Source organism: Vidua chalybeata, chromosome 4 (assembly GCF_026979565.1).
Source record: "Vidua chalybeata isolate OUT-0048 chromosome 4, bVidCha1 merged haplotype, whole genome shotgun sequence".
Taxonomy (NCBI): Eukaryota; Metazoa; Chordata; class Aves; order Passeriformes; family Viduidae; genus Vidua; species Vidua chalybeata.
The window spans coordinates 58,727,090-58,741,375 of NC_071533.1; the positions used below are offsets into that span (position 1 = coordinate 58,727,090).

Here is a 14,286-nt window from a genome sequence, read left to right on the forward strand (position 1 = left end):
TGGATGTCAACTGAATAATATTTGTGCACTTGCAAAAGATGAGTAGTGGATTTATTTTTGAATATTTTTATTCATATAATATAGTATGCGCTAAACATTGTAAATTTTTTTTATGCTACAGTATTACATAGGTGACAAAAGCACATAAAGTTGAATGTCGCTGTTCTGCAGGGTTTCTTCACCTCCCATCTGCCATGAACTTGGAATAGCACTGGAGTGCTTTGTGATCCCAGGGTAGTGGTTGTAGCTGACTTTGTAGATCAGACTGGGTTTCGAGCCTTAGGATTCAGAAGCGTGGCCACAGTAGAAAGAACAGGAATGGATCTAGCTTTAAAAGTTCAGAAACACCAAGTAATTTCACTGACTGTGTTGCCTATTTGTGTTCTGCCTGTGTAGTACAGACTTCAGACTCTGATTTCTGCAGTAAATGAAACTTTCCACTTTATAATGCAGAATTCCTTAATACCTGAATGAGTTCTTTCTAGTATGCTCACAGCTTACCTTTTCTGCTCTAAAAATGTAATTTAGAAGCACTGAATCACTTGTGTATTCTCTGGCTTTGGTCTGACTTTGAAACATGACAGATTGTGTTCAGTTATGACTAAATATTTATGAAATGAAAGCAAGCCTTAAGTATGTTTCATGAATATAAATAATTTATACAGTGTCGCACTATTTCTAGTAATCCTGATAAAACTGGAATAGATTTATTCATTTTTACTTGATTAATACTTAGATGTGTGTAACCAACAGTGTGTTTTGTGTATGTATTTCATTAATCCAACTAGTTTTTATGTACTCAAATACTGTACTGATACTTTTGGTGTGGGGAGAACTAGAATTTAATACATAGAAAAAATTATATTGGCTTCTCATGCATAGCTAGCTACTAAATACTAAGTGTAAAGGGATAGTGGGATTAGAGGCAAGCAGGGTAAGCACAGTTGTTGTGTCCTGGTTTATTACTGGGCTTCTGTCATGCAATTTTTTGGCTGAATGATGTACACAAACGCATCAATGCACTTTTGATTTTTTCATAATCTAGTGATATTTTGATACTAAAAGGTTTTCGTTTTATTAACTGTTTATGGTTTTAAAGTAAATAATGGTTGATATATTTTGAGTAGCTTTGCCTTCTCAAAAGTTATGTTGAAAGCACTGTCCTAATTTATCAGTATATCTCTACACTCACCAACCTTTCCTTAGATGAAGAGGAGAAAAACAGTCAAAGTAAGACGAAGCCCCATGCGAACGAGCTGAGTGATGGGAAAGCCAAGCCTGTTCGCCACGCTTATGTTCGCAAGCCTTTCCTGTACTCCAAATACTTCAGTGATTCTGATGATGAACGAACCGTAGAACAGCGCCGTCAGTCCATTGTGAGTGCGGGTTTTGCCACTGCTCACATTCTGGCCCCAAAACTTTTTAGAGCAGAAACTCCACTTCTGGTTGGTGATGGTTTGTGCGAGGAGGAGTCTTCAGTTTCTTCTTCCTTCAGGTTTTTTTTTCCTCCTTGTACTACAGCTCTCCTTTCTTCAGGTTTCCATCAGTATGGCATGATCTGCTTTCCAGCACAGCACTTTGCTCTGCTTGTTATAGTAAAACAATGACGGAATTTTCTAACTCCTTCCCCTCCTGCCAAAATACCATGACAATTTGGATGACAAAAGTAGCCCATATCTACCTGCAGCTTGCCTTCAGTGGAGCTTTTTAGTAGATCAGGCTTGTATTGAGTACTGCAGGGTACTGCATTACCTCAGCTCTTTACAAATGTAGTCCTTGCTGACCATGAAATCAGTAGTTTGTAGCAAGTCTACAGCCAATGAGAACGGAAACAGATTTAAGCATGTGCACTCTGTTCTGTGGCAGAAGGGCCAGCACAGAGAAGAGGGAGCAGCAGTTCTTTTAGACTTTCTCTGTTGGCCAGATACATATATTTATACTTATAATAAATATGTATCTATTGTATATACATAGAGATAAAACATACTTTCTTTGAGAGGTTGCATAGCTTCAGTCTGCAGTGTTGAGCAGCAAGGAAATTCTGCAACTCAGCTAATTTAACTTCACAAAAATATTAGAGGATTCCATTAACTTTTATATTATTTCTAAGGTGTATTTATGTTTTAGTTTGCCTTATTCTACAGTTTTCTACAGGGTTTAGACTTATATTTGTAGTCAAAGAATACTCTTTGGTCTAATTCCTTGGTTTTGTGTCTCCAGGCCAAAGAAAAAGAAGAGAGACTCCTTAGAAGACGAATTAACAGAGAGAGACTTGAAGAAAAACGTAAACAGAAGGCTGCAGAAAAGACGAAATCCCTAAAAACTGGAAATCAGAATGCTAAAGGTATGAGAAGAAAGGCTGTGAGTAGCCCACATCACCCTGCTCTTGCTTACCCTCTGTAGAATAAAACATTCAGCTTTGAATAATGGTCATATAGGGCTATAGTAATTTCCTTCCTTTAATAACCCAACATTACAACAGTGGTGTAACAGAAAAAAATATAATGCAAAATATTGATACAGCATTTCTTCTTCACTTTTTCATATATCCATTACACTGCTTAAGCTTAATTAACACCTGTCTAACTGCTATTCTCCGCTACACCTTAATACTCTCTGTACTGCTTTCTGTCATGTTTATAGCTGAAGCATTAATATAATGATATGTATGTATTTCATAATTTGTGTATTATTTTAGGAAAAAGTGGCTTACAATTAGAAGAACCTTCATCAAAAAGTCTAGAGTCAAAAACAACTAGTACCAGCATTAAGGATGTGCTTAAAGAACAGAAATTTTTGGAAAAAAAAGTGGCACTGAGCAGAAAAAGAAAAAGAGATTCAAGGTATTTATGTGTTTGCTCAAAAGCACTTAATGTTTTGAATATGAATTTTTGCAGATTGGAAAGGTTCTTTTCAACTTTGTACTTAGCCTTATCCATTTAAACCGTTTTTTTCTTAAAATATTTGCATAATATTGTTACTAATGAACATGAAATTCTTGCAGAAAAATTACAGCTGATTCAGTATGTTGTAGCTCAGACTGCAACAGCAGTCTTTGTGGTTTTTCACAGAATGGTAATAAAGGCATGAGAATAGAGAGCTTTTACATGTTCGTGCATCTAATAGGCAAGTCAAGTTGGCTGCTTCTTTAGATAGATGTTTCATGTAGCTACATACCTTTGTGAATAACTGTCTATATATAGGTAAATATGGGGCAAGGACAACTTTTACCCATTTTACAGGGACAGCAACAGTACTAATGTCATACTAACACTGCTTAAAAGCACTGGTATTCAGGGTATTTTTGAAGCTGATATATATAATTTTGCAAGAGAAAAAAGCCTGGGTGAATTAGTTAGTCAAAAGTTTGGTCATCATGCTCAGTTTCTGTATTTTTAGTGGGCATTTCTCTCTCGTGTTCAGCTTTGAAAGTAGAAAGTTTGTGAAGTAGTGATAGGCTGGTACCAATTGTTCTTTGTTAAATTGTCCAAATACCTGTTTCAGGCATGCTGAAGATAGCTGCAGAAAGAAAAATGAGCCATCTGAAGAAGATTCTAAAGAAATGCAAAAGACAAATGAGGTAGGTGTCTCTTAAGGATAAATCTTACAATCTTCCTTTTAATTCTGATAGTACTCTTTCATATGTTCACACCAAGCTGCATATAAGTGCATTTGTTCTCACTCCAAAGTTTTTCCCTGCCTGTTCCTTCAGTTGTATTAGTGATCTGACATCACTGTAGTAATGTTTTCTGAATTCCAGTAGCCACTGAAATGTGGTCTGTGTATTCAGTGCTGATGCATGTTGTAGTAGAACCTGAGATGCAGTTTGAGCCCTAATCTGTGAAGCATGCTGAGTTTTTAAAAAGAGCAGTGTCTTTTATATGCAAAGACTTGAGCTTGATCTGTTTTAACTTCTCACTGGAAAGTTAAAGGAAAACTGACTGTGCTCCAAACACAAAAGGAAAGAAAAAATTTATGGTGAGAATTTTATGAATAACATTATTTAAATTAAAAAAGGTGGGAGTAGAAGTTCAAGTAGAAATCTAGATGTATCTTTTTTAGGTTTTGGTGTGTTGTTTAATTTCAGATTTTTAGTTACAGTTTTGTTTTACCAGATGGCATAATAGCTATTTAAAGTAGCTTACAGAGTACTTGAAATTGTGATTGTCTATTCAAAAAACTTTTATAGTAATTTTAGAAAAATTATCATATGAAGAAAAAATAATGAAGTTCAGACAGCTTAAGGCTAACTTCTTCTGCTTTCAATTTTTCCACTATAGCAGATAGCTGAAAGGAAAATGGCAATTTTCATTTTCTGGCTAAAATGAATTTTTATTACATTGTTAAGTGTATTCCCTAGTGTGTTACGGTTTTTTTCAAGATTTTGTGCTTGCCAGTTCTGTTCAGGCACATAAGTATACTGTGGCACATAAATATACATATACAGGCACATAAATATACTGTGTAATGTATATTTATATATATTTTAAAAATCTCTTTTGTAGACCTGTGAAAAAAATTCTTCCAAAGAATTGAAGCACAATCATGGAAAAAATGAAATCTGTAAACAACTTAGAAGACTTTCGGAATGGGGACATTCAGCTGAGGAAAGCAAAAGTGATTCTAAAGCAGAAAAAGAACATAAAAGAAAAACCTCCACTTCTCTTCAGGCTGAAGGAGCTCAGCAGGACAGCGAAACACGGGATGCAAAAAAACAACTGGATAAAGCAGAAGTCAATACTGATGAACCACAGAAGCAGAAATCTATATCTAAGAATGAAAAACACCCCAAAAAAGATAGTGACGCAGAAATTCAACATATGAGAAATTCTGCCAAAAAAGAAGCCAAGTCTTACAGAGATAAAAATGAAAAGGAAAGAACTGCTTTAGAAGATAAACTTCCTTTAAAACACAAATATAAAGGAGATGGTATTCACAAGTCAGGTGAAGATGTTGAACTTCATTCATTTGAGCGAAGTTTGAAAGGAGAGGATGGTGGACAAAAACATAATCAACAAATAAAGGTTTCCTCAGATGACAAATGTGAAAGAAAAAGTAAACACCGAAGTGAACGGAGAGTATCAGTAACAGGAAAAGATGGTAAAAACTCTTCTGATTCAACCTTAAAAGCTGAAGAATTGCTGCGGAAAGAAAACAAAAAGGACAGACGTCTCTCAACAGACAAACCAAGAGTGGAATACAAGACCAAAAGGTCCTTGAGTGATTCTAAGCCACAGAAGGATTCCCTAAGTGCCTCAAAGCAACCTGGTTCAATATCACACAGAAGGAGCGAAAGCTACTCAGAAGATAAACATGAAATAGAATCAACTAACTCTGATAGTAATGTAAAACTTGAAGATGGTGTTCATAAAGATAGGCGAAGATCTAAGAGCCTTGCAGAAGACAAGGTTTTGTTTAAGTCCAAGTCAAAGAGTCATAGTAAACAGTTCAAAGCATCTGAAGCAGAATTACAGGAATTAACAAAACAAGACACTGGACAGAAACTAGACAAAGATAAGAGCATGGAAGACAGTGATTCAGATAAACAGCACAAATCCAGGAACGAAGATAAAGGTTTGGAGGAGAGTGGTGCCGAGTTTCAGCTTGCAAGTGGCCCACAGTCAACTCAGGGATCACAAAAAGACTTTAGTCACAGAGTTAAGTTACATTCTGGAGAAAAGGGGGCTGTAAAAGAGAAATACAGAAGTGATAAAGATTTAAGTAATTCCAAACTAGAAAGAAGGTTCTCTGCTGAAGGTCATAAAAGCAGAAACTTAAAGCACAGCAACAAGGAAATAAAGAAGAAGGAAGAGAACATCAAATTGGAAGATAAAGATACTAAAGAAATAGAGAGTGGGCATGAAAGATTATCTAATGTCACAATGGCAGTGGATAAAAAACAAAGCAAGAAGGTATCCTGTGAAAATAGGAAAGGCAATATATCAAACCAAGATTTACTTAAGGAGGAAAAGCAATCAGCTAGCACAACTGAAAGCAACCAGGTTCCAGCCCTCCAAAAGGCGACAATGAATAATGATGACTTGCATGCTGGTCATGAGGAAGAGCTGATTGAACTTGATTTGAAAAAAACAAAAGCACAGGATGCATCTAACATTGATGGAAAAAACATTCAAAACTCTCTTCAAGCCACAGATGCCAAGTGTGCAGTAAAACAAAAAGGATCTCGTTCTATCTCAAATAAGGAGTTAAAACACAGCTTGTCAGATCCTGAAGCCTGTGAATCACAGTTTCTGCCCGCAGCTGAAAAAACTGGTGAACAAGGAGATACTTCAAATAAACAAGTTGGTGCCTTAGACCCTTTGTCCAAAAAAGCTTCCATGGCTCAAGGTCCCAGTAAACAAGGGGCTTATAAAACAAGTATTGTGTATGAAACAAGTGGTAGAACCTTAAAGAATGCATCTAGTAAGGATCAGGCTTCAAAAGATAGCAGAAGACCAAAGAATTTAAGAACTGTGATAAATTCTAATTCAGATGATATTCCTTTAGCAATTAATTCTTCAAGAGAAGATGCTGCTGATGCAAAGTCCATGGATATGGATTTCTCAGATTCTACAGACTCTTTAGGTACCATGTCTAAAGAATGCCACAATTCAGATGGGACTTCCTTATTGGAAGATGCTTTCCTTTTGAAGAATGATACAGCACAGGTTGTATACATGGAGCAAGATCGTGCAGTGCCAAGTTCTGTCATGAAAGATGATGGTGACAACACCGTCATGGCAAACAGTGTGGAAAAATTTAATGAGGTGTCCCGGCCTGATGAACAGGCAGTGGAAGACAGTACAGCTGGGTTATGTAGGCGGAAAGATTACAATGAAGCAGCAAAGTCAGAAGGCTCTCAATATAGGAAGTTAAAAAGAAAAGAGGAAAACTTGATGTCTGGCATAACTGAATATCGTGGAAATGTAACAACAAAAGAACTTACCCCAAGAAGAAAAGGAAGAGAATGCTTGAATATAGATGCTTCCACAAAGGGAGAAAGAAGCACAGTGATGGATAGTGTGGAAAAGAACAAGGTGCATGACACTGATGATATGATCCAGTCTTCCTCTGTTTTAGTGCCTGAAGGAGTTCCTGATGAAAGCTTCAAAGGCTCTGTTATAGCTAATGGGCAAGAAGGGACTAATGTGGTTAGCATGGAAGACAAAAATGAAAGTAATGCTGTAGGTACCAGTGCAGGAAGTAGTAAACTTAGTTTGTTGTATAGCAGCCCACAAAAAAATCCTGCTAGTGTAATAGGAACTAGCACTGAAAAGATCATTGAGAGCACTGCAATGGCAACTAGTACAGGAGGAGAAGGAGCTGAGGGTACATCACATTCTGGAAAGGACAGTGATGCTACAACCACTTGCTCAGAAGAAAGTGAAGTGACGGTAATCTGCACAAGCATAGAAGCTGATGAAGGTTTCACAACAGGCATGTGGGTAAAACGTAGTGAGGGCTGCAGTTTCGTCACAGGAGCAGATACTGGTGACTGTACTGTTGCAGCAGCTGAAGAAGGTGGTGGCAGTGTTGTCACTGAAGGATTAGCGGAAAGTGAAAGCTTCCTAACAAGTACAGAAGGAGAAGAAAATGGTGACAGTACCATGGTTGATGCAGAAGAAGGTGGTAAGGATTCAGTGAACCCAAGTGGAGTAGAAATTGAAGACAGTGTGAATAGTGCTGGGACAGAAGAAAAAGATGATGCTGTGACTAGTGCAGGCTCCGAAGAAAAGCAAAAGACCTCAACTTGTGTAGATGCAGGCAAATTTGAAAGTTCTGTGTCCTGCTTAGGTGAAATGGAGAGCGATGGAGCTGTAACTAGTGCAGGGACAGAAACAGGTGAAGGGTCAACCAGTGTTATTAACTCAGGTGAATTTAGGGGCAATGTGACAGCTGGCCAAGTAAAAGAACACGAAGGTACTGTGACTTGCACAGGTGCAGAAGAAAGAAGTCATAACTTCATCATCTGCTCTGTGACTGGTACAGATACCCAAGGAGAAAACACTGTAACTGGTGCGTGTGTTGCAGTGGTCACAAACAACAGTGCCACAGCTGGAACTAGTGGTGACAAATCTGAGGATACTGTAAATGGTGAAAGTGCAGTGACCAGCACAGGCATAACCCCAGAAGATGATGCTGAAATTTCAGCAGTCTGCACAGGGCTAGAAGACAGCAACGAGGGATTTGTAGTTTGTTTAGAAACTGAAAAATGTGAAAGTCTAATGAACAGTACAAGGGCAAAGGAAGAAGCCGCTATCACTACAGTCAGTGTAGGTCTGTGTGATGATGAAGGTTTTGTGACTAGTACAGGCTCAAAAGAAGAGGATGAAGAAGGTGAGGACATTGTGTCCAGTACAGGAAGAGGAAATGAAGAAAATGAGCATGCTTCTACTTGTACAGGGGTGGAAAGTGAAAGTGCACTAATTTGTATAGGTGCAGAAGAAGGTGAAAGTTCCATTATCTGCATAGTTGCTGAACAAATGGAAGCTGAGTCAGGAGTGGCTGGCACAGATATAAATAAGCTTACTGTCGACAGCATGACAAGTGCAGAGAAAGAAGCTAATTGTGGCACAGACTGCAGAAATGATAAAGGCATTGTTGAAAGCAGTGTGACCAGTGCAAGTGCTGCAGATGAGGGTGCCTTAGCTGCGCAGACACGAAAGTGTGAAGGTACCTTGCTTCCCTCAGATGCTGAGGAATGTGAGGGTCCCATGACTAGTGCTATGGCAGTGCAAGATAAGACACAGTTTGGTGCTGAAGACAAACATGAGAAAGCCACGACTTTCTTTGACAGCAGAGGACTTGATGCCTCTATAAGTAGTGCAGCTCCAAAGAAGGATGATACTTCTCATATTCCTGCTGACAGAGAAGTAAAGGTAAAAGGTGATGTCATCTCTACCAGCACAGTGGAAGATGCTCCTTTACATTCAGCCACAGATGCTGAAGAAGGTCCACTTGCTGTTGCAAGAGTAAACGAAAGTGAGGAAAACTCTATGACCTTAATAGACACTGAAGACACAATGCCTATGCCCAGCACAGCTACAGAGTTTAAAGAGTGTGTGAATACTTATAGCAGTAAGCAGGAGAAAGATGAGTGCACTATGATTTCCACCAGTATTGTGGAGGAATTTGAGGCTCCTATGTCAAGTGCAGCTATTGAATATGATGGTCAGCTCCCCTCTGGGAAAACGGAAGAAATAAATGAGAATACTATGGTTTCCGTAGATATGGAGGTATATGAGGTTCCTATGCCTAGTGAATCCAGCACAGGAGGAGATGATAATGGTGATGATGGAAGTCACCCAGCTGCTAGTGGGAAGGAAGAAAAGGATGAGTGTGCTATGATTTCCACAAGTGTTGTGGAAGAGCAAGTAATCCTAATGTCAAGTGAAGTCACAGAAGAGGTAATTCAGCATATCTCAGACGCAGAGTCAAAGAATGAAACACTAGTGATCTCTACAAGTACAGCAGAATGTTTTGAAGCTCCTATGTCTAGTGTAGCTGTGCAAGATGAAAACAATCTCACTGCTTCAGAAACAGAAGGAAGATGTGAAGCTGCTATGATCACTACAAGCATGACAGAAGAATGTGAGATAGTCCTGATCAGTGCAGCACCACAAGCTGAAAGTCAGCTCATTGTAGCAGGAGATGAAGGTGCCATTCTCTCTGCAAATGCATCAGAGGAATGTAGGGTGGTGGAGACCACTGAAACTGTAGATGAACAATTTGGACTAACTGCTTTCAATGGAGATGGGAAAAGCAAAGGTTCTGTGATTTTTGTGGGAGAATGTGGAGCTCCTGTGCTAAGAGTTGCAACTGACAGCGAAGATCAACACACTGCTTCAAATATAGAAGATAAGGAGGAGGGGGCAGTGATCACTCTGAGCACAATGGAAGAATGTGATAGTCTCTTCACCTTCACAGTCATAGAAGAAAGTCAACTTGCTACTGAGAGTACAGAAGTAAAAGACAAAAGTGAAGAAATTTTTAATACTGCTAACCAGATTGAATGCATTCTTTCAACTACAGGCCCAGAAAAAAGCGGGAATTCTATGCTTGTTATTGGTAGAGAGAACGAGACACATGAGAGTGGGGTGAGGACAGAATCAGCAGCATCTCAGGCCACAGTACACAGTGAAATCACAGAAACAGATGAAAATGCAGTGAACCTCCTGAGTGTAGATGAGGCCCTTTGCGTGGAGATTAGTACAGAGACTGCTGAGAGTCCTTCCCCAGAGGCAGGTGAGCACAATGAGCAAGCAGAAGATGTTTTGTGTGAGAACATTACATCAGAACTCTCTAGTACGATTTCAGAAGCAGCGAAAGAGAGTGAAGCTGTAAAGAATTTAAACTATAAATTAAATTCAAACGTACTTCTAAAAAATGACTTATCTGAAATTAGGACTCCCCTGCCTAAGACACAGGCTCTCTCCTTAGTTTCTGCAAATGAAGTGACTGTAAACACCAACCATGGTGAAGTAACGATAGAAGCAGAGCTAGGGAAAAAAAGGGACCTCACGTCATTGCATGTAGAAAAGCTATATGACAGTGATGACAAAACCAACTTGGTCAAAACAGGTGATATTGGCATTGAAGTTACTTTTCAGAAAAATAATGCAACTTTTAATTCAGGTGAGGATTTGTTTTTTTTTTTAATTGTTCAGTTCATAGGTTGTCATAAACAGATGCATTTTACCATTATAGTTAGGAATAACTTGTACTGTTCAGATATACCTCACTTCTTCATTAGTTGCAAAGTGGCTATTAATACACTTAAGAATTGGTGACAAATAAATAAGCATGTGATTCTGGGTGAACAAGACCAACTGAGCATAATTACCTGAGTTGTGTTGGAAAACAAATATTAGAGTGCAAGAAATTACTAAAATACATTGACTTAAAGTTGTCAGCCAATATGTAAAGTTATTTGCAAGGGGTAATTATTGTGGAGGTACACATGGCTTTTATTATTAATGTGTTACAAAATTCAAAAAGTTCTTTAGGAAAGAGGATGCATTTCATTTTGACATATGTTCATCATTTTAGAAAGATATGTTCATACTAATTTTTAAGGTTAAGATTGGCCATGCTTAATCATAACTGCAGATTTTCTCTGGGTTACTATTTAGTGGTCATGTTCAGATTCACTATATTACACTTAATTTTGTCTTAAGAATACACTTGAAATGGTTCTGCTTTGTATTACAAAGGAATCAGCCAGTTATCCTAAATAAGTATTTTAAGTGAACAGTAGATGTCTATTTTAAAAAGAAAATGATAGTATATGGCATTAAAGATACCATACTCTATATCCAGATCTATTTTTATACGCTAACATTTGAAATGAATCTGCATGGTTGCTGGTTCCTAAAATGCAGTGTACTGAACATCCTACTATTTTTGACCTTACATTTCTTTGACCCTCTGAAGTAGCTGAAGCACCAGGTTTTTTGAACATTAATGAATTGTGTAGATTCTGTAATGAAGTCAAGGTTGTGACTTCATTATAAATTTTGGGGAAATTAAACTGTAGAAAAATCTATTTATGCCCCACAAAGTGGAATTATGCTGGTCAAGTACTATTTTTTAAAATCTTTTCCTTCTCATGCCTGTCTTTGCTATAATTAAAAAAAAATATAATGTGGATTTAGGTCCAGTTTCTTAAAGGCTGGCTTTATTCTCTAGTTTTATTGACATTTGTGTTGAGAAAGCTGTCTCTGCAGATTTTGGAATTTTAGGAATTTTTCTAGGAGAGGTGCTGGTTTAGTAAGCTTGAAAAATGTTATTTGCTGTTTATACAAGAGGCAAATGAGCCATGAAAGTGTAAAATACTACACAGTAAAGTATTCCTGACTCGTTGCTTGCCTCAATACTTGTTGTCCATTGATGTAGCTTTTATAAATGGTAATGGTACTTATTCTGTGAACTGCAACCATCATGTAATCACTTTGCAAGCATCATTGGTGAATTATCATGTTGTAAGTATTTCTTTTTTTTTAGGAAAAGCTTTCTAAACAGGGTTCTGAAATAGGTTTCTAAAAACACTATAAAACTCATGTGATTATGCTGTTGCCTGGCCTGTTTTTAAGATGTTACAAGCATACAGTTGTTCCCCTGGGGAATGAAATGGGAAGGGGTTTTATGATTTTCTGAAACTGTGTTGATGCTAACAGGAACTACTGAGTTTTCAGTCTCTGTAGAAATTGAACGTTTTCAGTGGTTACGGTTCTAGAGCTGATAAATTTAGACCTAATTGTCACTTAAAGCAAAATATATCCTTAGTATTAACTCTTAGTTCTGCATTTATTAATACAGAGGTAGTTTGCTGTTTGGAATTTGATCTAAAAAAATCTGTTGATGGTTTCTTTTTGAAGGAAAAGCAAGAAGAAAAAAACAAAGTTAGAATTCATAAATAAGCAAGGAAGAAAAGCCAAAGTCAGAATTCATAAGTAAGGTGTGGTAAATCCTGATACCCCATGTTTTCCAAGCCTTTTGTATTTAAGGAAAACATAGCAGTACTTGTGTTCTTGCAGATGCCAGGTTTGGATTTTATTGAGCTGGTTTGCTGTAAACAGATTGGCTTTTGTTTCTGTTGTTCACAGGAAGGATTTGTGTGCCATATTATGAGGTAGTACTCAGAAATAACATTCTACTGTAGCATGAGATAAATGTATAATGTATTCTGATAATTTTAACATATTTTGTATTTCATTAGGCAATAATGCAGCCTTACCAAAGTTGACAGAAGAACTAGAAAGTACCTTGAGAACTGACAAGGTATTTATGTTATTTTGAAAATTTTTACTGCACTGTTTCTTGCTTATTCATACATCTTGCTAGGGTTTCTTCCTGTATGTTTTGATTTTTTTGTGCAGCAAAAATGGAGATTTAAAAAATTAAACTGGAGAACTTCAAAAGAGTAGTTTTTCAGATTATTCAGCTGTAGTTTTTTAAGCAGCTGGCTTTTAAATTGTGGGCTGTCCATGTTATTCTGTGTTAGGAATAATTCCCTCCTTCAGCCATACTCCTTCTGTGACTGAGGCATTGAAGTTTGTTTTTTTTAAAAATATGTCATACTGTGTGCATGTTGCCTGCAAAATAGTCACCCACACTCCAGCTCTTAGAGCTGGCAAACATTGGTTTAGTCCTTTGAACCAGTAAACAAACCTACACTGCTGTTCATTGTGTTGCATCACTTCCTAGCCAGTCTTCAGACTCACACATCCGTGTGTATGTGAGCAACACTTGCTGCTGCTGTGTTCTGGTAACTACAGCCCCTTATCTGCCGTCACAGAAGAATGGGACGCCCTGGGTAATCCAGGGTGTCTGGGCTCATGGTCACCTATAGCTTGTGTAAGACCAAAGCTGAGTGTGTGTGTCTGGGCTGTGTTCCGCAGTAGGCAGGATTGCACATGGTTTAATTCTTCATTCAGATGCAGGAGTGCATTCATGTATCTTGCCAAGCTCTGAGAAAGTTTTTGAGGGATAGCATGGTTCAGAGATTCAAGCATCTATGAAAGGGTGGATTTCAGGAAAGTGGAAGTCAGCTTCAGTCTGGTGGGGATTATTGATACTCCACCTGCAAACAGCTGCACTGTTTACCAGCATAACATGGTTCTGGTGTCAGTATAGCCATCATGTGGAACTGTAGCTGAGTTTATAATGTTCAGATCAGACTTAATACACTTAGCTCCATATAGCATTATTTATGCAATGGTAACTTTGAGTTCATCTGCAACTTCATTTAAAAAAAAAATCAAACAAACCTAAATAATCCACCCAAAACACAAGTTGAAGGGAGATCACTGTACTTTGTTATACATAGCAGATCCTTTTTTCCTTGTATAGGTGAACATTTCTAGGCTATTTGGAACTCAGAGTAGGTGTTGCACCTTGAATTCCTGAAATCTGCTTTTTTAAGCTAATCTCTGGTACTAATGTTAACTCTAAGGTCAAATCTAAATGCTGTACTGTTGAACATAGCTCTGATTGTTCTTCCTAATATATGTACTGATGTCTTAATAAGAAAGCTTTTGAAGACTTTTATAGTTCATGATAAGACAATGTTCATCATGACACGCAGGAATGGAGTGAGACATACTTGTTCTGAATATCTGCAATATTTCTTTCTTTTGATTTTGTGCTTAGTCACAGAAGCCTGAAAGTGCAAGAAGTGAAGAAGGATGTATGGATCTTCAGACTAAAGAATTGCAAAAAGGTGATTTTTATGCTTGATAGCAACTTAGTTTCATGCTGAAGGGACTATTATTTATGATGAGAGGG

At 37.7% G+C, this 14,286-nt stretch overlaps 1 protein-coding gene across 3 annotated transcripts in view; it reads left to right on the forward strand.

Moving 5' to 3' along the window:
- The window catches only part of BOD1L1 (biorientation of chromosomes in cell division 1 like 1), a 36,994-nt gene that overhangs the window by 4,658 nt on the left and 18,050 nt on the right, over window positions 1-14,286 (forward strand). For 2 of the 3 annotated variants that reach the window (XM_053939919.1, XM_053939920.1), the window contains exons 6-12: window positions 1,207-1,376; window positions 2,221-2,344; window positions 2,699-2,843; window positions 3,505-3,580; window positions 4,506-10,635; window positions 12,719-12,780; window positions 14,152-14,221. In XM_053939919.1, the coding sequence (XP_053795894.1) occupies window positions 1,207-1,376; window positions 2,221-2,344; window positions 2,699-2,843; window positions 3,505-3,580; window positions 4,506-10,635; window positions 12,719-12,780; window positions 14,152-14,221 (6,777 nt within the window). The remainder of the gene's footprint in view (window positions 1-1,206; window positions 1,377-2,220; window positions 2,345-2,698; window positions 2,844-3,504; window positions 3,581-4,505; window positions 10,636-12,718; window positions 12,781-14,151; window positions 14,222-14,286) is intronic. The other variant, XM_053939921.1, reaches the window with a different exon arrangement.